Source organism: Plasmodium berghei (assembly GCF_900002375.2).
Source record: "Plasmodium berghei ANKA genome assembly, chromosome: 6".
Lineage (NCBI taxonomy): Eukaryota > Apicomplexa > Aconoidasida > Haemosporida > Plasmodiidae > Plasmodium > Plasmodium berghei.
In genome coordinates, this window is record NC_036164.2 from 508,847 (window position 1) to 534,331 (window position 25,485).

Sequence of the window (25,485 nt, forward strand, 5' to 3'; positions counted from 1 at the left end):
TATTTATATTTCATTTATTCTTAATAATTTTGCGTTTATTGTATTTCATTTTTTTTTTTGTACAAAGAGTGGGCTATATTAAACAGTATTTTATATCTGGAATTGTGTCCAAAATAATTTTCATTTATGTTTCTGTTAATTAGTCTGTCTATTAACATAGTATTTCTTGTTTTTTTTCATTTATATTAAATTTGGTATTGAAATTTTATATATTACCTAATTAATGTTTTTTTTTAATAAGAATATATATAGTGATTAATATTATGAATATATATTTGTCTCGGATTGTTTGGAATAAATATGTGTATCTCTTTTTTCAATCTTGAAAACATTTATTACTTAAATTGTTAAAGTTATATTTATGATATAAAGAATAAAATACATTTATGAACTGCTACTATTTTAAAAAAAAAAAAAAATTGGGGCAAGTTATATATATTACATAATTGTAATATTTTTCAAGGATGAAAATACATTTTGCAATATATATTTTTTTTTTTTTTTTAATTTTGTGAGACATTTAAAAATTTTAGAACAGAGAAAAGGGAAAATAAATAAACCTCGTTTAACTGTGTGTGTTAGTTTATTTTTATTTTTGTTTTTCATTTATGTCTCTCTACTTTTAGATAAGCGCACACAAACACAGGCATAATTTTTGATAGAATATGTAATAAAACATTTCTAATTTATAAATTTTGAAAATAAAACTATTGTAAAACAAGACCATATGCATATTAACTTGTAAAATAGCCAATTAAACAAAGTATAGGAAAAAATAATAAGAGAGTTTGTAAAATTTAAAAAGACACATACAAATGCACATGCAATATATGCACACCATTATATAAGAAATAGTAAAAGATTTAGAATTACAAATAAATGCTCCAAAAAATATCAAAATAATGTATACGAACAAATTAATAGATGCTTATTCGATTTATTAATATTAAGAAATTTTTTTAAAATTTAAAGTTCTATATAACAAAGCAGAAAAATAGTAATGCCAAAGAAATATTTCAAATTTTTTATATATTTAAAAAAATAAATAAAATTATTAAAATAATATTCACGTGTCTGCATACTTATATAGATATTCAAATAAAAAATATATTCTAATCATATATTCGCTAGTTTTTTTTTTCACAAAATGAATGATAACATAAAACGTTTACCTTCATCCTCTGAGGGGGATCAATTAAAAAAAACAGATTCAGGAAAAATATTTGATGATGGAATTAAAAGAACTCCATCTGGAAAACCAATACAAACTATGTATGTCTTAAATAGAAAAGGTGAAGAAGAAGATGTATCATTTGATCAAATATTAAAAAGGATACAAAGGTTGTCTTATGGGCTTCATGAATTAGTTGACCCCGCTCGAGTAACGCAAGGAGTTATAAATGGAATGTATAGTGGAATAAAAACATGTGAATTAGATGAATTAGCTGCACAAACATGTGCATATATGGCTACTACACATCCAGACTTTTCTATTTTAGCGGCTCGAATAACAACTGATAATTTACATAAAAGCACAAATGATGATATTGGAAAAGTTGCTGAAGCCTTATATACTTATAAAGATATTAGAGGTAGATCGGCTAGTCTTATAAGTAAAGAAGTATATGATTTTATTATGGAACATAAAGATCGTTTAAATAAAGAAATAGATTATACAAGGGATTTTAATTATGATTATTTTGGATTTAAAACTTTAGAACGATCATATTTATTACGAATTAATAATAAAATTATTGAACGTCCTCAACATTTATTAATGAGAGTGTCAATTGGAATTCATATAGATGATCTTGAAAAAGCTTTAGAAACATATCATTTAATGTCTCAAAAATATTTCACACATGCTACACCCACATTATTTAATTCAGGAACCCCACGACCGCAAATGTCATCTTGTTTTCTATTATCTATGAAATCAGATTCTATTGAAGGTATATTTGAAACATTAAAACAATGTGCTTTGATTAGTAAAACAGCAGGCGGCATAGGAGTTGCTGTACAAGATATAAGAGGTCAGAATTCTTATATTAGAGGAACTAATGGTATATCAAATGGTTTAGTTCCAATGTTAAGGGTTTTTAATGATACGGCAAGGTATGTAGATCAAGGTGGAGGGAAAAGAAAAGGATCTTTTGCAGTATATATAGAGCCATGGCATTCAGATATTTTTGAATTTTTAGATTTAAGAAAAAATCATGGTAAAGAAGAATTAAGAGCTCGAGATTTATTTTATGCTATTTGGGTACCTGATTTATTTATGAAAAGAGTAAAAGAAAATAAAAACTGGACTTTAATGTGTCCTAATGAATGTCCAGGTTTAAGTGAATCTTGGGGAGACGAATTTGAAAAGTTATATACAAAATATGAAGAAGAAAATTTAGGAAAAAAAACAGTCCTTGCACAAGATTTATGGTTTGCTATATTACAAAGTCAAATTGAAACTGGTGTACCATATATGTTATATAAAGATGCATGCAATTCTAAATCTAATCAAAAAAATTTAGGAACAATTAAATGTAGTAACTTATGTTGTGAAATAATTGAATACACCTCACCTGATGAAGTAGCTGTTTGTAATTTGGCTTCAATTGCATTATGTAAATTTGTTGATAGAGAAAAAAAAGAATTTAATTTTAAAAAATTATATGATATTACTAAAATTATTACTAGAAATTTAGATAAAATTATTGAAAGAAATTATTACCCAATTAAAGAAGCTGAAAAATCAAATAAAAGGCATCGACCTATTGGAATAGGAGTACAAGGATTAGCAGATACATTTATGCTTTTAAGATATCCATATGAATCTGACGAAGCTAAAGAATTAAATAAAAGAATATTTGAGACAATGTATTATGCGGCTTTAGAAATGTCTGTTGAATTAGCACAAGTACATGGTCCATATGAATCATATAAGGGTAGTCCAGCAAGCCAAGGAATATTACAATTTGATATGTGGAATGCAAAAGTAGATAATAAATATTGGGATTGGGATTTATTAAAAAAAAAAATAAGCATACATGGATTAAGAAATTCACTTCTTTTAGCACCTATGCCAACAGCTTCAACTTCACAAATTTTGGGAAATAATGAATCTTTTGAACCATATACAAGTAACATTTACTATAGACGTGTATTAAGTGGTGAATTCTTTGTTGTAAATCCTCATTTGTTAAAAGATCTTTTTGATAGAGGTTTGTGGGATGAAGATATGAAACAACAATTAATTGCTCACAATGGAAGTGTCCAATATATTAGCGAAATACCTAACGACTTGAAAGAATTGTATAAAACTGTTTGGGAAATCAAGCAAAAGAATATTATTGACATGGCCGCTGACCGGGGTGTCTTCATTGATCAGGTATGCTGAATAGTATTGCGCAAAAAAAAAGTATAAAAAAAAGTAAAAAAAAGTAAAAAAAAATAAATTGAAGCGGTAAGCTGTATAAATACAGCTCGTTTTCCTCTTCTTATTCTGTATGCATGTGCATGTATTACTGTGTATGATCCCATATAACAACCTGCACACATATTACTCTTTTTACATTCGATTTTTATTTTTTTCCTTTTCAGTCTCAGTCACTAAACATCTATATACAAAAGCCTACATTCGCAAAATTATCCAGTATGCATTTTTATGGTTGGGAAAAGGGTCTAAAAACCGGAGCATACTACTTAAGAACTCAAGCAGCAACAGACGCTATTAAATTTACAGTTGACACACAAGTAGCAAAAAATGCAGAAAAATTGAAAAATGCAGAAGGTGCAACTATTACTAGAGAAGTTTCAAGAGAGACAATTTCAACTGAATCGACTGTTACACAAAATGCATGTCCTTTACGTCGTAATAATGACGAACCATGTTTAATGTGCTCAGGTTAAGTTATTCTTATACAAATATACACACACACACATATATATATATATATATATATATATATACAGATAAACGTGAATGAGGAGCAAACTGCATGAATGGTCGCCCTTATAATAGCTATATTTTTTATTTTTGCAAAAAAAAAAAATACATAAAAAAATATGAATAAAATAGCTATTATAAAATGAATAGCAGCAGTATTTGCATGTACATACATATAAAATATGTATGCGATAATTAAAAAAATACACTAAATAAATCAACACACATTTGGTTGTTTATGTTTCTTTTTTTTTTTTTTTTTCTTAACATATATGTATGCAAGTATATATCATTCGGGCTTATTTATTTACATACTACTATAAACCATATTTTTTGGCAAATTTTTAAATTTGTTAAATAATGAACACAAAGTAATATTAAAAGTTTTTTTTTTAAATATTATCCATTAATTATTGCATTACTCGATATGTTATTTATGCATATTCGTATAATCATCAAGTTGTGGAAAAACATGAAAGTATAAAGTTATAAACATTTTTTTTTATTAAAAAATGGCACTAAAAATTATTTTCGAGTATTATATTTTCCCATGTTGGACTGTCCACAGTTGGGGCAAATGAAGTTCTGTAATGTAGCAAAAAAAGTGGAATAAAATTTATGAAATAATGAAATGTTTGAAAAAAAAATGTACAGCTATATACATATTTGGCTTATATTAATTTTTCGATATAATAATATTACGTCTTTTAAGAATTTTTGTTCTCGTCCTTTCGCTGGATATATTAATAAATTGCATTTCACACATCGATATTTGGATAATTCATTTTCATCATTGTCTAAATTCTTTGTAGCATTCTCATTATTTTTTTTATTTTTTGTTTTGTAAAAAAGACCTGTTAAAGAAACAAATAATATGACCAGTAAATGGGAATACATAATATATATAGTTTTATATGCACCTGATTATACATTCATACCTAATAGGGAACTAAAGGCAAAGACTGCAATGGCAATACCATATGTATTAATATTATTAACTACTTGCTTAAAAAAACCTTTTCGAATATCTGTTATACAAGATTGGGTTTTTTGTATATATGTTTGACCCTTATTATTATTAGCATAAACTGATTTATTATTGGGGAAACTGTTAGTTCTTTTACTCCTAAAAATATTACTATTTATATAGTAATTATTTCTTCGAATTTTAATTGACGATACCATAAAAAATGTTATACAGTAAATATATATTAATATGACGAGCTTCATTTTGTCTTCGCAATTTTACTAGCTTAGTGAAAATGTTAAAGACCACACTATTTTGTCAACAAAAAAATGAGAAAAAGAGAAAAAGAGAATGAACCAAAATTGTCACATAACATTTACATAGTTTATATAATTAATATATGTGTGTATGTCCATATGCTCGTTGGTATGCTTATTTACTATATTGTATATAATTGCATTTTTCACTCTTTATATTGCTTGTTAATAAAAAAAACGTATTTTAGCCTTAATTGTTCATAATAAAATATAATTATATAAAATAAATTACAATAATATTTATTTTAACTCATAAGCACACACAATTTATTTTCTCACTTGTATATATTTTATCATGGGTTTATATTATTAAATATGCAATGTATCCTATTTAAGGAGCAAAGTTTGTTTCAATAAAAAATACATTTTTAATAATTCGAGAAATTTGAAATGTTTAATAAGCTTTTGTTTAATTTATCCAAGTTTTGTATTTTTATTTTTATAAGAAATGTTTTACCTTAAAACTATCAAAGCAATGAATATATAATTATAAAGTTATTGGTAATAAGCATAACCAGAATAGTAATGAAAATGTCGAACTGTGAATTATTCTATACTTTATCTAAATGATAATGATGAGTAAGTGTATAGCAAACAAATTAGGAAAAAGTGCGTTATAGTTGTAGCAAAGTTTTTAAAACAAAGCAAAAGAAACAATAAAAAAAATGATAATATAAAAAAATGATAGTATAAAAAAATGATAGTATAAAAAAATGATAATATAAAAATAAAATGTAATACACAAAAATAATAGTTGATATCTAATTTATCGCCACTAATATATATAACAATAATTTTAATTTTTTTTAAAAAGAATAACACATAAATGAGTCTATAAGAATTTAAGTGTTGTATATATGCACATTTTCCTTGTATACACGCACGCTTACTTAATCCAGTATATTATTAGTATAACTCTTTATATCTAAAAAAATAAAATAATAAAATAATGAAAGCCTGAATATTAGGAAATGATAAATTTTTTAATTTTTATTTTGAAAGAATTATTTTCTATCTTGTAAATATATGAAAGTTTGTTACATTAAAAAAGACAAAAAAATATAGGTATGAATAAAACAAAAAGCTTTAATAAAACAAATAATATGAAAAAAATAAATATTATATATAAACCGATAAAAATAATTAACAATTCCAAAAATGCACACATATATAAACCCTACGTTACATTCTTCATGAATATAAATAAAAAAATTATAAACAAGCTTAAAACAATTAAACTCGATAATTCATGTAAGAATGTAAAAATAAACATGCGCTCATCATTTCACATATCATTTCGAATTTTTTCTATAGTGTGCCTTTATTTGTGATTGTATTTTTTTTTTTTTTTTTCATTAATTTTGGGAAAAAAAAATCATTTTTAGTATTCCCCCAAATTCATCGTTTTCGAAAAATTATCATTACCTAAACCATGAAACTTATAAAAATCATCTTTGTTTAAAATTTTAGACCATATTAATAAATCCCCTCTCATTAATCCTCTTCTGACTATTTGTGATAAGTCAAATCCATTTTGCTTAACAAAATATAAACTATCTGTATTTAAGTTATTAGTAAATACTTTTAATTCTTGATAATTATGTTCATGTGCAAAATTTTCTAATTGTGTTAATAATCTACTCCCTATTCTCATTCTTCTATTATCTTTTTTTACTACCATCCGAACTAATTGAGCAATAGAATTATCTCCTTTATATGGTATTATACCAACACATCCAATTATTTTTCTATTTACAAATTTATAATTAATATCTTCATCATCATTTAATTTACCATCAAATATATTTCTTCGAAGATCATTTAATCGAAGAGGTACTGTTTTTTTATTATCAATATTTTTTCTATTAGTTATATCGGATGGTTCACATACTAATTTCGATTTTTCATTATTTTGTTCATCTGAATTTAAATTATCTTTAATGTTGTTAATATTATTATTTGTATTTTCATTATCATTTTTTGTTGTGGTACTATTATTCTGAACACGCTCAGAATTTTTACAATTTTTTCGATTTTCATCATTTTTTACACCATTTTGAATAGATGCGGGATTATTTATGTTATTATAATAAATATCACTGTAAACATTGGTGATCGATTTTTCACAATGAGATGATGTGGCCATATCTTTTAATTTTTTATTATCATCTTTGGAATTTATATTTTCATTTTGTGAATTTACTTTATTATCCAGTTCGCAACTATTTGAACTATTATCTTTTTGAACACTTTTATTATTTGTATTATTACTATTGTTTGGTGTCTCATTTAATCCACAAAAACCTGTAATATATTCTGATGTGTTTTTTTTTTCAAATAAATCGCCTTTTCCATTTTCATTATCTTCACACGAATTTTTCATTTCGAGATTATTTTTTTCATTAGATAGTAATTTTTCTTGCTCCTCTTGTTCTAGTATAATTTTTTCCCTTTCATGAATATCACTACATGTTGTTCTACTTGCTGACCCGAAATTATTATCAAATACTTCAGCTACCCAAAAATTGCATCCTTCTACTCCTATATAACTTTTATAAAGATTTTCCAAATCGGGGCAATCTTTTCTTATATGATTTAAAAATTCAAACTTTGCTCTTATATATAAATATATTAAAAATATTATAAGAAAATAAAATATTTTTTTCAAATCCAGGAAAAAAATATAATTTATAATAATAATAACTAATAAATCATAAATGTGTTGTATAGACCAATATATAACTGCTGGTAAGGTTAAGGAGTTAAAATGATCATATAACAATTGCCTCACTTCATCAATGTCTTTTTCCTCTAATTGTCTTATCGATATTACTGGTTCAGAAAATTTTGTTTTATGTTTATCTGTTCATAAATAAAATAAAATAAAAATGTGAAAAATGATCAAATTAAACATGAACAAGTCAGGCAAAATAATATAAATGTCTTATTTGGTCATAAAATGTGAAACATAAGATTACATTCTCACCATAAATGAATAATAATTTTAAGTGATCATATATAGGAGTGAACATATACAGAAATACAATTATATGTTATAAAAGTTTTTAATTTTATATTTTACTTATTAAAACATGGGATATAGAACTTGCATTTTGCTTCTGCTTAAATAAATTCATTGTTGATTGTCTCTTTTATTTTTTCAAATGTTAATATATTTTATATTGTGTGTTTTCCTTTTTTATTTGTTTTGTTTTCCCCCCACCTTCCACTATTTCAATTTCTTGATTATAAACTGATACTTTTATCTTAAATATAATAAAATACTTGATAATGTTAAAATAAAAAAAAAAATAATTTGCACTAAAGCAAAAGATCAAATAAAAAGCTTGATATAAAAAATGATCACTTGATGGTATTCGCGCTACATTATTATAATTTTTATGGATATTAAATATTTGAATAAATTATTTTTCCCGATTTTTAAGTATTTAAAATAAAATGTTATTAATAGTATTTTTAATCTTTCGTATAAATTTTCCTTTACGTTCTTTTTACTTTAATTATACTTTTTAAAATAAAATAAATTGGTATAAAATATTCGTACTGTATATTTGCATATAAATAATAAATCCATAAAATAAATATTAAGCGTTTGTAAAAAAATGGATATAAATTGGATTTAAATTGTATATAATTGCATACATGCATGATACATATATTATCATACAATAAAATTAATTAATCATTTTAAGCAAATTTAAGAACAAAATTTGGAAATTTTTATATTAAAAAAATATATATAAAAATTCATAATTATTCTCTTTTGTAAATGTTTTTTTGATCAAAAAAATTTTCATTATGAAGGGAATCTCTTTATTTTTTTTTATTGCTCACTCTTATTCATTAAAGCGTAGTAGTAAATGATATTTTGAAAAGAATACAATGCTACCATAAATCAGTGATATATATATATATATATATATATATTTTCTAATTGGAATGCGAGCTTATTCGATTTGTTTTTATCGACTGTGATATTATTGGCGATTTACACATTTTCAAGTATTAAACTAATAAACATATAAAATGTAGAACTAAAAAAGCAAAATAAAATATGTGCATGTTCATATAAAACAATACTTGGAAATGTTACACGGGCTAAATAGAAATACATAGATAAAACAGTTAAATAATTTCATTGGAATTGCGAAAAATCAAACAACCAAATAAACCTATATTTATATTGTTTAAATTTACATTGAAAAAATAATAGAAATATGTTACTGTATTGTATTTATTAAAGTGTGTGCAAATTTTCAAAAAACATAAATTCTTTTAATGTAATAACAGCGCAAATTAAAAATATAATTAACCAGAGTTATTTTATTCAAATATATATATATATGTAAAATACATTGAATAACTTTTTATAGAAAAATCATTACATAACTTTATTTTCAATTAACTTTTAACTTGCTCATATATACCTATTCTGGTCATAATTTTTTTTCCCAATTAATATATTTTTAATTGAGATATAATATTTGGTGAGTTCGTAGTAAAACACTCCACAATACGCTTACACTTTTTTTTTGTTTTCTTTTTTTTTTAAAATGGAAAAATACAAAAAAATACTAGAAAGGATATTGGTTAATAAAAATATCCCATGTAAAAGATACGAATTTGGTTCATACGAAATTGACAAAAGAGAGATATTTATAACGACTAGCCATTCATATGGATTTGTTAATAACAAGCCATTATTGCCTGGTCATATTTTATTAACAACTCAGAAAAAAAAAAAAAAATATAATGATTTAGATATAGATGAAATAATAGACATACATTTATTATCTAATTTTATGTGTTATGTCATGGGACAATTATTCAATACAGATAATTTTTCTATAGCTATACAAGATGGAGAATATGCTGGTCAAACTGTTGATCAAGTACATATACATATAATACCACGAACTAAAATGGATTATAAAAATAATGATAATATATATAAAGACTTAAATAAAATCGATTGGGGATATGGAAGAAATATAATATGTAATTCCTGCAATTCTTCAATTCATGTAAATTTACAAAACATACACGATGATAATTTTAAATTGGAAGAATTCAAGTAAAAAAAAATAACTATATTCAGTTAATATTAATATGATTGTGCATATATTTTTTTCTTTAAAATATAATCTCTCTTTGTTTTTTGACACCTCTATCTAATGATTTGAAAATTTTAGTGTATTTTTTCATATAAGCTATATATATATATATATTTTTTTTTTTTTTTTAGCTGTTCTATAAGATCAATAGAAGAAATGGAAAAGGAAGCCACTATGATTAAGTCTTTCATAGACAATATTATACTCTAAAATGATTTCGATATTTTTTTAATATAAATTATGCATTTTGTTTATTATTTTTTGTGTGCTATGCATATTTCTATGTTAACCTACCATTAAACGCTAATGTGTAATTAAGAGGCTAAAGGCATTTTTTTTTCATGAATGCATTATAACTTTAAGATTTTGTTTTTTTAAAGTTGGCATTTTAGTGCGCTATGCCAAATATTGCACAAGAAAAGGCATTCTGTTTCTCAATTATTTTATTTTATTTCATTTCATCTTATCTTATTTATATTTTTGGAAAATATACAAAATAATTACAAGTACAAAATATATGTTTCAAATAAAAAAAATCAGCATAAATATACAGATTTATGTGCATAAAAAATGTAGTGAAATAACGGGTTTCAGGAATAGTATAAATATTGTAAAAAGTATGCATATAGTTCTCGATCGGGATATTGTTTCCATTCTGATTCAATAATTTATTTTTCTAATTTTGTTTATTTTGATATTTTTCATATTCTAATATATTGTTTTCCATTCATAATGGTTCATTAACTTTCATTCGTGGCTAATTATATCCAAATTATATTTTCTACAAATTATTTCACAACGACATATAACTATATATTATGACTTAACGATGATTAGTGTATAAAATGAATATTATTTAAATTTGTTTTAAATATAAAATTTTGTACAAACAATTATAATATTATGATTTAGATAAAATGCGTTTATTTTGGATTTTTATAATAAATTTTATATATTTTTGTGTATGCAAAAAAAAAAAATATATAACTCCATCAAATTTCATTATAGCTCAAACTAATAACATACGACTTAAGAATAAACTAAGATATTATAATAATGAATATTCAAAACAAAATATTAGTATACCATCTTTGTTGTTATCAAAAAGAATAATATTTTTGTCATCTCCCATATATCCCCATATATCAGAACAAATAATATCTCAGCTATTATACTTAGAATATGAATCAAAAAGAAAGCCAATTCATTTGTATATTAACAGTACAGGTGATTTAGAAAATAATAAAATTGTTAACTTAAATGGAATTACAGATGTAATATCAATAATTGATGTAATTAATTATATATCATCAGATGTGTACACATATTGCTTAGGTAAGGCATATGGCATTGCATGTATATTAGCTAGTAGCGGGAAAAAAGGATATCGATTTTCTTTAAAAAATTCATCTTTTTGTTTAAAACAATCTTATTCTATTATACCTTTTAATCAAGCAACAAATATTGAAATTCAAAATAAAGAAATAATGAACACTAAAAAAAAAGTTATAGATATAATTGCAAAAAATACAGAAAAAGATAATAATATTATTTCAGAAATATTAGATAGAGATAGATATTTCAATGCAAATGAAGCTTCTGATTTTAATTTAATAGATCATATTTTGGAAAAACAATAAATTATTATTCCTTTATTGTGTACGTTATTTTTATTAAATTTACATATACGCTTGATATATGTGTCTAGCCAAATTAAATACAAAAAAAAAAAAAAAATTTATTTACTTATTTTAATGATAATAACATTACAAAACTTTTGATTTGATGAATATATCTAGGATATACATGAGAAATTGTATTTCCTCTTTGCTCATTTAAATAGAACAAAGAATGTGCATATTTGAAAAAGAATAAGAGGAATAGAAATTTTACAAAACCAGCTAGCCATAAAAAATGCTGGCAAAAAAAATATTTCTTCAAAATTTTTATTATCTTCGTGTAGTAAAAAATGTGCCACGCAAAATTATGGACAGACATATTCTAAATCATCGAATTTTCTATTCTAGCGATCTATCTCGAAAAAAGGTAGCTATTGACAAAAGAGGAAACAAAAAAAATGACAACGATAATAATAATTCGAGGTCTATTGATAAACCAAATTTAATTGAAAAAGAAGAAATAAAAAATAAAAAAAATACCGAATTTATTAATATGCATGAAAATCAAGAAAAAGAACATTTCCCCAATATGGTCTTAAAAATTTTAAGTGATAAACATGGTGAAGAAGAAAAAAAGCGTTTAATAAATGAATATAAAAAATGTATAAGCAAATATTTTGAAATAAAAGACGAAATAAATAATTTAAGTCATAAAAAAAATGAACTAGAATTTGGTGATATTTTTGCAACTCTTTACTTATGTTATATAGAGAAAATATATGATTTAGATTTTTTAACAAATTTAAGTAATATTTTTGATATATTGTATAAATTTGAAAAAAATGTAAATGATAAACATCAGTCAAACAAACAAGATCATGTAATAAACAAAGATAATATAAAATACTTCTTGATGATTTTTTATTACTTTTCTTTTTTAAATATTAAAAATGATATATTATATATGAATATAAAAAATTATATTATTAATAATGAAGTCGATCCAATAATAATTTATAAATATTTAGAAAGTTTTTCTTTTATAAAAACTTTATATGATCATAATAAAACATATGAACATATTAGTCCAATAGTTGAAATAATAATGGAAGAATTTGATAAATTTAACAATTATTTTTTATTAAATATTCTACATTTTTTGCACACATTAAATTTTATAGATAAAAATGTATTTTCTTTTTTATCAAAAAAGTTAAATAAAAATATTTATCGACAAAACGCAAATTATTATGACTTGTGCATGTTATCTCGAACATATGCTCTATATAAAAATTATAACATCACATTTAATAAATATTTATGTAATGATATAATAGCTAATATAACTAAATATGAAGATAAATTTCAAAATGAAAATACAGCAATAGGAGAAAATATAATATCGTCTAAACAAAACATAAATGATAGTTCAGAACAAACAAATAACTCAAAAGATATATTTAAAAAAAATATGAATAATGGCAATAATAATGAAACGAATTCATATATAGATGAAATAAAAAATATAGATAGAACAAACTATTTTATGTTTAAAAACAGCTTATACAACGATGGAATAAATTTTTATTCATTTTTTGTAAATTCGAAAACCGAAAATAGAGAAAAATATAAAAAAGAAACAAATATGAATATCAGTTTTACAATTCCCATCAAAAATGATAATAACTTTGAAAAGTCGAAAACTGATGAAAATAATACATGGCATGATATATTTGATAATGATGTTAAACATAAAAATAAAGACATAAATAACAAACCATTTATTAATATTAAAAACGAAGATATTAATGATGATAAAATAGTTAAAATGTGTAATGAATATTTAAAGGAAAATATATTGTATGAATTTAACCATATTCAACTTGTAAACATTTTTAAAAATATAAGCGAAATATTTAATAAAGATATAATAAAAATAGATAATATTAATATTAGTGAAGATATAGACATATATACTAATAATTATAATGATGAAAATAAAATAATACATTACAAAAAAAAACTACTTTTTATAGAAAATTATTATATTGGACACATTTTTTTTATAGTTGATTCATTATTATCACTAAATGTGCATCATGCTAATAAAAAGGATTTTACAAATTTAGAAAATAAAGTTTTTAATTTAATAAAAAATAACGAAAATTACATTATCACCAATTTCGATAGTAATGAAATAAAAAGTGTTTTAATATTTCTATCACAAACAAATAAAATTTATAAAGAATCTTTTATTTATTGCCTTACACACAGAATAGCAGACTTATATATTAATAATCTTTGTACTGCCAAAATACTAGCTATTTATTTACATAATTTATTACATTTTACAAAACATAAAATTTCAAAAAAAAACAGATTTAATCATACTATAAGAAATGTTATATATAATACATACCCATGGTTGAATAGTAATAAAAACTCACACAATATCCAAACAACAAATAGTATAAATAGCGAAATAACAAATATCTATAACAATATTAAAGTAAAAAATTATTCGCTTTTGCAATTATTATCAATATATATTTGTAAAAATGTTTATTTTATGAGTTTATCAACTTTAACTTCTATATTAAGATCCTTTTCTTATTTCTCGTTTAATGACGTTAATTTCTATAACGTTTTTATTCCTTTGTTTATGAAACATATGGACAATTTAGCCAATGTAGATATTTTAAACATAACCCAGGTAGCTAACTAAAAAAAAAAAAAATTTACATATTTTTTTTCACAGATATGACATGCACATATTTTTTTTTTTTTATTATTAGGCATATAACAAGCGAAAAATTCAAAATAAATATTTTTATTATTTGCTGTCAAAAGTTTATCAAAGTAAAAGCACAGAAAAAATAAATAATCTTGATCCGCCAATTAAATTAATTGGCTAATTGAGTAAACAAAATCACAAAATAATAAACAGGCATGAAAACATGTTAATGTGCCTGTTTGTATTATGCACGCAACTTACTTAATGTGTGTAATCGATTTACACAAATGTCATACATATAATGAATACTGCAACAATTGTGTTTGTATGTTGTATTGTGTGTTTTCCATACATTTTAATTAGTATTTTTAATTAATGTTAATTTTTTATCTATCATTTTTTATACTATAATTTTTATATTATTATTTTGTATTTTTTGAGCAATACTTCCGAAATGGCATTTTTCATCCATTTTAACTCACCATTTTTTCTTTAATATACACCATAAAATAATTTTGTTTTTAAACCTTAAAATTTAACTATGATACACATGATAAACTTATAAAAATTGTGACAGCGCATATGATGGATGCTAATAAATATGAACCAATTTGATAATTCGAATATAACGTTTATTTTTATATGGATAAAAAAATAAATACAATGTTTTATTTTTTATTTTATCATGAATTTCTATTCGCCTGTTATCCCTAAAAAAATTAAGACTGCATTTTATTTTCACGCTTAAATAGTAAATTTATATGTATTTTATTACAAAATGTATATGTTGATGAAGTTCAATTTTTAACTTTTACTAAAGTAATTTATTTTTGTAATAAGTAGACAAGAAATACTTTTTTATGCCAGCATTTGCTACAGCTGAGTGTGAAAAATGAATATCATGACGTATCCTTTATTAAATAAAATTATAATTATATTGCTCATCGTTTTCAATTGGGTATATTTAATCACCAATTGAAATGTTCATTTTGTGAGACCTTAAATGAAAAACCAAATGGTGAAAACAAAAAATGGTCTACAAAAAATCTTTAGTTTTTTTTATTGGAAACATTGAATAATAGAACAAAAAAACACACCTCGAAATGATAAACAATTTATATTTTTATTTGCCTAACTATATTCAGGGGAAATGAGCATATACATAAATTTTAATTGTTGATTTGTTTATATGTTATTATTATTTTTATAATATTTTTTATTATATTTTTTACGCTGCCTTTTTCGTGTTATTATATTTAAAATATATATTCATATTTAGTGAACAATTTTGTGTCTATCCGTTCCTCAAGATTTCTTCAGAAACGTTCAGGAAACTTTTGTGTGTGCACTATAATTCAGGCACAAATAAATAGTATAGTATTACATGCACTAATATGTATAATATATTTTTATTATTCATTATTTTCATATTATTATTTTATTCATTATTTTTTTTCCTTTTTGTTCCTATTTATTTGTGTTTTTCTTTTCGTTTTTTGTATAAGAAAGACATTGAAATTGGATTGTTCCCTACTTTTTTTAACATTTTTATATGAACAAACTGTAATGCGTATTTCATGTTAATAAAAATATACACAATTATTAAAAAAAAATAATAATAAATAAAAAAAATACACATAATATATGACAAGTCATATAATTTGCATTTATAATACCTTAGGCAAAAAAAATATTATGTACGCATACATGCAAATATGTATGTTAATAATATTATTGATATTAAATACATATACACCATTTAATTTAATTTTTCATCTTTTTAACAAATTTGTGCGTTTTTTAAAAGGTAAAAAAAATATATAATAAGAATAAAGTATTATTTTTATTATTATTTAATTTAAATGTTTGAGAAATTGCGTATTCGTAAAAAAAGAGAAAGAACAATACAAAATTAGCCATTGCATATGCCATATAAAGTTTTTCATTTTGCCTTTTTTTTAAATTTGTTTATATAGTATAATACAAAATGCATATATGCTGATTATATGAATATTATTTATGTGATATGTAATACACAAATGTGCATGCAAAGGGTATAAATATTGCGTACACATATTTTTTTTTATTTATAAATTTGCTATGCATATTTCTTCACACAAACATGCATATAAATTTGTATTTTCGGCGCATAAATGCTTTAATTTTTTATTTCTTTTTTTTCTTCGCCAGTTGTTATTTTTTAATATAAATGGAAAATAATGCATTTGCACAGAAGATATATTTTAAAGGATTTAATGAAAGAAAAATAAATTATTTAAAGTTTGATGAACATTCAGAGAATATAAGCATATCCAATAATAGTAGTAATATACCGATGAGAAATATTAGTAATAATAATGAACGTATGCAAATAGGCAAACTGAATGTACAGAATATAAATTCAAATACAAATTTAACACATCAAGGAAGTAAAACTATGAATTTTGAAAATGAGTATATTAACAGTTCAACCCAAAATACTCAAAATTTTAATGCAGTTCATGGGAATTCTGGGTATTCAAATAGCCAATTGTTATTTTTGAATAAAAACATGAATAGTAATAATAGTATAAACCCCTCAATTAATAATATAGGAAATTTAAATAACATGTACAATTTTAATAAAAATTTAAAAAGTAATGATATTTTAAAGGACAATATATTAAATAAAAATATGTATAATGATTTTAAACATGGAGATAATAAAATGGATTTTAATAATTTGAATATGAAATCATTTACAAAATCTAGAAATATGAATATTCACAATGTTAATAGTAATTCAAATATTAATGGAAATACTAAACTCATTCTTCATGATCTTAACTCTGATCATATAGATGTAGGAAATAAAAATAATATAAATGATTCATATATTAATTCATATAAATTAAACATAAATACTGGAAATATTCCAGGGAATCATCAACATATAAATAACTATGATAGTAATGTGATGGATAAAGGAACAAAAACGGATGCAATATATAACAGTGAAAATAATAATATGAATAACAATAATAATAATATGAATAACAATAATAATAATATGAATAACAATAATAATAATATGAATAACAATAATAATAATATGAATAGCAATAATAATAATATGAATAGCAATAATAATAATATGAATAGTGATAATATATATCTTAGTGGACAAACTAATAACACTTTAAATAGAAATAATATAAAAAATAATTTAAACAATTTTTTAAATACAAACATTTTGATGAATAAACACAGAAATAAGTTTACTAGTGAAAACACACTTAACAGCTTTAACTCAACAAACAATGAACTTATTGGAAACAACAATAATAATCAAAAAAATAAAAATGCACATTTAAAAATGTATGAAAATGATAATATACAAATTTTTAAAGGAATTGAATCTAACAATGATTTGATAATTAATCATATGAATCAAGAAATGTTGGGAAATAATTTTAACACACATACTTCTAATTCTAATATTGGAGGTAACAACATGACCCAACTAGCTAATATTGGAAATACGCCTGGGAATTTGGCTAGTTATAATAGGCCGAATACACACAATGTTAATATTATGAATAATAACAATAATAATATTGGAAATAACACACTAAATAATGTAATGCATAATCAAATAGCAAACCAAATTAGTGGGCATTTAACCAACCCGAATATGAAAAATATGACAAATTCGAATAACATGCATGTAATTGATACAGACATTTCAAACTTTAACAAAAATATATTATTAAAACAAACAAATGTTAATAATACTGGATCCCATTCAAATATAAACAATTACAATAATACTAATATATCTCATATACAACAAAATGTTTCAAAATTTTCTAAAATGAATAACATGTATAATGACATTGTTACAGGAATAAATAATGTAGAAAATAATAAAGTAAATGTTCGAGGAAATTTAATAAATTTTGAATATTTAAATGATAAAGATAACATAAATGAATTACAAAAAAATATGATTCTTAATGATAGTTCATCAAATATAAAAAATTTTTCTATAAATAATGGAAACATGGATTTTTTAAATAACAAAAATGGGATTGATATGGTAAACAATGTAAATAATTTTAACAATGTAAATAATAATAATCAAATTAATTATGTACCTGAAATTCAAAATTTTGGAAATACATGTAGTAATATTTCTAGTACCAACATAAATTATAATATGCTGAATACAATACGAGATGGAGGGAATGAAATAAAAATAAATGAGCAAATTATATCTAAAAATATTGAAATCCCCAAAAAAAGCGGTGTAGGAAATACCATACAAAATATAAGTTCTAATAATATAATAACCACAGATAATTATGCTAATTTGTTAAAACAAATATGTACACCAATAAAGAATAGAACAGATAACACTGCTAACAGTGTTAGTGATAATTTGATTGTAAAGGATTTTGGAGACAGTTCAAATGAGTATGGTCCAAATGCTGGAAATATGGTTGCGGGAATAGATTGTGACAGTTTAACTACAAAACAAAACAATTCTAATTCTAATTCTAATTCTAATTCAAATGAGGAAAGAGAGATACAAAGCAATTACATATTAACAGGAAAATATAATAATCCAAACAACAATAATAATAACAATAGTAGTAACAATAATAATAACAGTAGTAGTAACAATAGTAATATATATGAACTGAAAAAATTAAATTTATATGCAGAAAATAAAAAAAAAAAAGAGAATGAAAAGAATGATGAAAAGACATTTAAAAATAATATTAAAAAAAATAAAACCAAAGTTTTTTTTTATATAAACCCCAAATATATTATTGAACCTTTAAAAAGAAAGATATATCAGAATATGTCTGTTTTTATTGAAAATTTAATTAGTGATATACAAAAAATAGAAAATAAAAATCGTGCAGAAATTTTAGAAAATCTTCATAATACTCCTTGGTTTTGTATGATATTCGATTTTGATGGAATTAGTAAATTGTTAAATGTTTTTAACAAATATTTAATTTATTCTGATTCGTTAATTATACCAGATATCCTTATGTCTACTAAATTGAATAATGGTAATTTACCTGGAATTAATTCAGGCGTTTCATCTAGAAATGATATAGTTAATTCTACATGTGTAAATAATGAAAAAAGTGAAATTGATGAAGAAAAACATTTTGAAGAAAACGGAAATGAAAATAATGTAGTGAATAAAAGTGGAAGTGATATCAATAATGAATATATGCAAAGTTTTAATTTTTATTTTGAAAAAAGCAATAAATTTGATATATTAAATAAAAAAATATATGATTATGAAAATAATATTATTGAAAATGTAGAAAAATTAAACTATTTAAAAGACTTGTGTAGATCTCTAAAAAGCCAAGTGGATTTAAAAAAAAAAAAATTTTTATTATTATTTGAAAAAGCCAAATTAAAGAATTATATATATAAGAATAAAGATTTACAAACAATTTTAGATATAGAAAAAAAATTGGCTATAAATGTTGAACAACCCAAAACAAATAATGAATATTATACAGTATTTAAAAAAATTAATGATGGTTTAAATTATTTAAAAAAATATTCAAACATAATAATATTAAATAATAGCATGTATAATGATATATTAAATGAGCAGGAAAGTGGAAACTTTTGTGAATCGTCTATATCAACAGATGAGTTAGCACATGAAGAAAACTTAAATGATGATATTGATAATAATAATCCTGACGAAGATATAAATAACATGAATATTTCTCCAAGCAATCAAATTAATAAAAGAAATAATGATAATCAGAATCAAAATAACAATGACGATAATTTATTTTTTAAAAATAAAAATGCTACATTAAAAGACTATGAACAAGATAAAGAAGTTAATAAAAAAAGAAAAACTATTAATCAAATAAAAAATTTGCAATGGGAAAAAGAAGAAAATGAAGAATGGGTTGATGATTTTTTAGAGGACTTTTAGTATGAAATTATTTTCACATTTAGCACAAATTATGATCCTCTAATTTTTTTTTTTTTTAATTCTATTAATTTTATTTTAATCTGTGTTTTTCGCATTTCTTTTTCACCTATATTTTGCGCATTTCTTTTTCACCTATATTTTGCGCATTGCATTTTATAATTTTTTTTGTTTAGTAATCCAATTGATGCACATTAAATACCTATGTGTGTGCAGTATATGGTTTGTCTTTTTTTTTTCCAATTGGGATAATATTTATATGCAAGTTTTTAGTTACTCAAACTATTAACCATGTACACCATCTTTGTCTGCTTCTGGTATTTTGCTCTTTTGCTCTTTTGGATTAATTTTATTTTTTATCACGTTTTGACATATATAATTTTGGTAATAAAATTCGATAGGTAAAGTGATTCGTAAATCGTATATTTGCAAGTTTCGTGATTATTGAATTTGTTTTCACGATAATATATTCAGAGTGCACAAGCCACTGTATATGTATATATGGGCTTGTTTCAGGATTGTATTTTTTTCAAATATATAAAATATTGTGAAAATATATAACTAGTTTTAAAAAAATAGAAAAAGTTAATATTATTTATATGAACATAGAAAAAATGTGGTAAATGAAAATATTAAGACATGTATTTTTCAAGTTTTATGTTTATATTTTGAAAAGTATACTCCTTGAGTTTTTGCACAAACTGTTGTGATATTGTGATTTAATGCTGTTATATTCTTCAATACATAATAATGATAAAAGAATTGGATAAGTTGTCATTTTATTTATATATTTTTTCCATTCAGCATTTTCATTCCATTTAATACTGTAATATCCTTGGAGTAACAAATTATATTTACACCCTTTCATAATTGTTGACATATTAATATTAGTATTTTTTAAATTTATTTTATCAATAATTCTTTCTGCATTAATTTGATTTTTATTTCCAAACAACCCTGCAAAAAACTGTTCATCTGTATCAAGATTTTTTTCAACAGCACATTGGGAGGTTTGCTCGGTACTGTAACTTATTTCATCTTTCGTCTTTTCACTAGTGGGATCAATTTTAGATGTGTCAGAAGTGGGATCATGCTCCAACTTGATGCGCTTAAATTTTTCATATTCGTCTTTTTCTTTATTATATGATCGTTTGTCATTCTGCATTTTATCTTTGATAAATATAAATTTCCCATCATGAGTAGAAAACATAGATGTAAATATAAAAAATATTTCTTCATCATTTTGTTCTATTTGTATATCCCACCCTAAAATATATAAAAAGGCTTCTCTAAAACTTTTTATTTGATTTGCATAATAAATTTTAATTACTTCTATTTTCGCCTTAAGATATAAGTTTTCATTTTTTAAATTTTTGATTTGTATTTCATCGATAGAATTCATATTATCAATATCTTTATAAAGAAAAGTAGAATCATTTTTTGTGTCTTTTGTTTCTATTATATTTTTTCCACTAATTGAAGATGAAGAGTTTGCTAAAATTTTGGCTTCAAACTGAGCTTTCTTTAGAGCTTCTTTTAAATTTTTTATTGAAATTTCATTTTTTTCATTATCTTCTTTCCATAAATTGTTAATATTGGCTAATTCATTTTCAAGATTTAAAATTTGTTTTTTATAAATCTCAGCATGTTCTTTTAAAAAGTTTATTTCTTTTTCGTATAATAATAAATCTTGTGTAAATACTTGTATATTTTTTTCTTTTAATTGTGTATTTTCAAAATCTGTTTTATATTTGTCTATTTTGTTATTTAATTCTTCTATTAATTTTTCTTTTTCTAAATTATCATTTTGAAAGAAATCTATTTTATATTTATAATTTTGGGCTAATTTTAATAAATTTTCAATTTTATTTTTTTTAATTTCTTCACTATCATGTTCGTTATATTTTTCATTCAATACACTTGATATATTGGTTGGTAAAACTGATTCGATGTCTTCAATTTTATAATTATCTTCATTTCCTTTTTCATCATTTTTATTTTGTAATATTGAAGTAGTTGAAATATGTGTGCTATTTTTAGTAAACTCAAGAAGGTAATCTTTTTTTAGAAATTCATATTTTTTTTCAAGCCGCATATTTTTATTTTTCAGGATTTTTAATTCAAAGTTTTTATCTTCTAAAAGTTGTTTTTGAACTTCTATATCAACAACTATTTTTCTATACTTAAATTCAAGATCGGTTTTTGTAGAATTTGCTTCATTATATTTATTGTTTAATTCGTTCATTGTTTTTTTCAATGTATCTATATTTATAGATTTACTATTTATATATATTTTTGCAAAATTGACCCATTCATTTAATTGTGTTTTTAAATTATTATTTTCTATTTGATTGTTTATTATAGTATTTTTTAATTCTGTAAGTTTTTTTATATTTTCATTATCTTTATATTTATAAATTTCCATTTCTTTTATTTGATTTTCTAATAAATCAATTTTATTTTGAAAGTTTGGTATTTGTTTACACTTTTCTTTATATTGTGAACATAATATAATCATACTTCTATATTGTTGTCTTTCTTTTGATGTTATTTCATTATTCTTTTTTAAAGTTTCTATATTTTCTTTTAATTTTCGAATTTCGATTTTATATTCAATAGTTTGATCTATGTTATTTTCATAACATGCTTGTACATTTTTTTCTGATCTTAAATAAATTTTATATTCTTCAATTTTTTTATTTAATCCGTCTATAACTGAATTTTGTTCTCTTAATTTTTCTTTTAAATTTCCAATTTCTGTTATATATATTTTTTTATTTTTATTGCATTCTTCTATTTTATTTTCTAATTCTACACACTTTTTTTCACTTTCTAATTTTACATTTTTTAATCTATCTTCTAATAGTATAGTAAAATCTTTTAATTTTTTATAACTTTTTTCGATAATACTTCTTTTAATTATTTCATTTTTTTCTTGAATATCAGTTCCATATTCACTTACATTTCCATCACTATTTTCTACGTTACTTTCATTTTTTTTTTCCAAAGATTCAGAACGTTCATTTTTTTTTAAATTATCATTTTCTTCTTTCAATTTTTTACATTCATTTTTAAATATTGATACTAATTTTCTCAATTTGAATATTTCTTCATCCTTGTTTTTATTCCCTATGGATGTTATTTCATCCTTATTATCCATATTTATATTTTATACTTTTCCATTGAAATGGTTTTAAAATATTTTTTTTTGTCAACTCAATGAGCGTAGGGGCTTAGTGAGTAGAACCCAACTTGTTATGGTCAATTTTAAACTGGAAAATAGATGCAAACAAACTACAGAATGAATGGAAAGTAGATGCAAAATTCCGATGGGCTAACACCTGGCAACATGAACGATACAGAGCATAACCACTACAGCTATTATATTAGTATTCGATTGATAAATTACTAATTACAAAAATTTTCCACTTTTACAAAATCGTATTATCACGAAAAAATGAGGATATATTTTTTTAAAAGTTTTATAACAAAACAAAATACAAAACATTTGCACATTACAAAAAGGTAAACATGCAAAATATGCCTACTGAAGGAACTAGCCCCAAAATATGCAAATATATACATACATATGTTATGTGCTTGTTTATACTTTTTTATGTATATATTATGAAATATATATACGTATATTTATGTACATTAAGCATTTAAAAAAATGTATGCATAAATATGATGAATACTTCAGATTTTAAACGAAAACAATTTTGAGAAAATGTAAATTATTTTTATTTATTTTCAAATTTGGAATTAAGAATGATGCAAAGTAATAAAATAAAGATACTATATGCACTAGCCCTATTATATAGGAATTATTTGTGATTTAATTTGAATAATAGCATAAAATAAAATAAAAAAATAATAAATATCATATATATATAATATATATTTATAGTATAGGGAAAAGAAAGTTAAGGATTAATTTTTCCTTTTTGATTTTTTATATATACATATTTCTTACATGAATAAATAAGAGCAAATTCTATATATATCTTTTAAGTTAATTCCGAAAAAATTAAAAATAAGTAAATTAATTGTTCCCAAAAAATATATTAATTGTTTAAAAAAATGTGTATTGGTATGTTTTTTCTTTCTTTTTCTCTTCATTTGCTTTCATTTTTTATTGCATGGTTAATATAATTAAAAATAGTTAATATGTCTATAAAGCAATATTATTATATTTTTTTTTAAAAGACTTAATTGAAATTTTACTTAAATAATTATAGTATAGGAAAAGGAAATATTAAACTTTATATGCATATTTATGTTTTGTATAAATATATTTTTTTTATTTATTTTGTATAACATATAAATTTTCCTAAATTGTAAAGCACATATAATAAAGGGGTATATATAATATATTTTACTTTCTTTTTTAAAAAAAAGCAAAAAATTAAGGAAATGTTTCATCTAATTAGAAACTTATTTTATACACAATTTTCTATATCTATATATAACTACCTTAAAGACAAAAAATATATATATATATATTATTCAAATTCATTTTTTCTTAATCACATAAATATATAGTCCCATTTCTTTGTCCTTTTTAATATGTATTAACAATAGACTGAAATATATGGTTTTCCTTTTTGTAATATATTTAAAAATTAAATAACAACAATAAATTAATAGTAGCAATAACTATAATAAAGTTGAATTAATAAAAGGCTTGTGTTGGCGAAAAATAGAAATTATACCTTATGATGCAAACAAAAAAAATAACATTTTATCTATTCATTATTTTACTAATTAATTTCTAATAATATTTAAAACACACATCTTAAAATATATAT

The 25,485-nt window shown here is 22.1% G+C and overlaps 8 protein-coding genes across 8 annotated transcripts; 5 read left to right on the forward strand and 3 right to left on the reverse strand.

Annotated features, from left to right (window-relative positions):
* Positions 1 to 1,147: 1,147 nt before the first annotated feature.
* Positions 1,148 to 3,903, forward strand: PBANKA_0611600 (ribonucleoside-diphosphate reductase large subunit, putative; the record flags this gene model as incomplete). The annotated part of the gene is made up of 2 exons (XM_034563751.1): positions 1,148 to 3,382; positions 3,595 to 3,903. 2 exons carry the CDS (start codon positions 1,148 to 1,150, stop codon positions 3,901 to 3,903), a joined length of 2,544 nt encoding a protein of 847 aa, XP_034420616.1.
* A 562-nt stretch (positions 3,904 to 4,465) lies between these two features.
* On the reverse strand, positions 4,466 to 5,170 carry PBANKA_0611700 (conserved protein, unknown function; the record flags this gene model as incomplete). The annotated part of the gene is made up of 3 exons (XM_034563752.1): positions 4,466 to 4,525; positions 4,643 to 4,794; positions 4,879 to 5,170. 3 exons carry the CDS (start codon positions 5,168 to 5,170, stop codon positions 4,466 to 4,468), a joined length of 504 nt encoding a protein of 167 aa, XP_034420617.1.
* A 944-nt stretch (positions 5,171 to 6,114) lies between these two features.
* PBANKA_0611800 (N-acetyltransferase, GNAT family, putative) lies at positions 6,115 to 8,361 on the reverse strand (the record flags this gene model as incomplete). The annotated part of the gene is made up of 3 exons (XM_034563754.1): positions 6,115 to 6,149; positions 6,650 to 8,086; positions 8,307 to 8,361. The coding sequence occupies 3 exons, from the start codon at positions 8,359 to 8,361 to the stop codon at positions 6,115 to 6,117; spliced, it is 1,527 nt and encodes a 508-aa protein (XP_034420618.1).
* A 1,437-nt stretch (positions 8,362 to 9,798) lies between these two features.
* On the forward strand, positions 9,799 to 10,569 carry PBANKA_0611900 (histidine triad protein, putative; the record flags this gene model as incomplete). Its single annotated transcript, XM_034563755.1, has 2 exons — positions 9,799 to 10,319; positions 10,491 to 10,569. The coding sequence occupies 2 exons, from the start codon at positions 9,799 to 9,801 to the stop codon at positions 10,567 to 10,569; spliced, it is 600 nt and encodes a 199-aa protein (XP_034420619.1).
* A 707-nt stretch (positions 10,570 to 11,276) lies between these two features.
* PBANKA_0612000 (ATP-dependent Clp protease proteolytic subunit, putative) lies at positions 11,277 to 11,999 on the forward strand (the record flags this gene model as incomplete). Its single annotated transcript, XM_034563756.1, has 1 exon — positions 11,277 to 11,999. One exon carries the CDS (start codon positions 11,277 to 11,279, stop codon positions 11,997 to 11,999), a length of 723 nt encoding a protein of 240 aa, XP_034420620.1.
* A 274-nt stretch (positions 12,000 to 12,273) lies between these two features.
* Positions 12,274 to 14,893, forward strand: PBANKA_0612100 (conserved protein, unknown function; the record flags this gene model as incomplete). Its single annotated transcript, XM_034563757.1, has 2 exons — positions 12,274 to 14,691; positions 14,774 to 14,893. The coding sequence occupies 2 exons, from the start codon at positions 12,274 to 12,276 to the stop codon at positions 14,891 to 14,893; spliced, it is 2,538 nt and encodes an 845-aa protein (XP_034420621.1).
* A 2,028-nt stretch (positions 14,894 to 16,921) lies between these two features.
* On the forward strand, positions 16,922 to 20,677 carry PBANKA_0612200 (conserved Plasmodium protein, unknown function; the record flags this gene model as incomplete). The annotated part of the gene is made up of 1 exon (XM_034563758.1): positions 16,922 to 20,677. One exon carries the CDS (start codon positions 16,922 to 16,924, stop codon positions 20,675 to 20,677), a length of 3,756 nt encoding a protein of 1,251 aa, XP_034420622.1.
* A 658-nt stretch (positions 20,678 to 21,335) lies between these two features.
* On the reverse strand, positions 21,336 to 23,834 carry PBANKA_0612300 (conserved Plasmodium protein, unknown function; the record flags this gene model as incomplete). Its single annotated transcript, XM_034563759.1, has 1 exon — positions 21,336 to 23,834. The coding sequence occupies one exon, from the start codon at positions 23,832 to 23,834 to the stop codon at positions 21,336 to 21,338; it is 2,499 nt and encodes an 832-aa protein (XP_034420623.1).
* Positions 23,835 to 25,485: the final 1,651 nt, after the last annotated feature.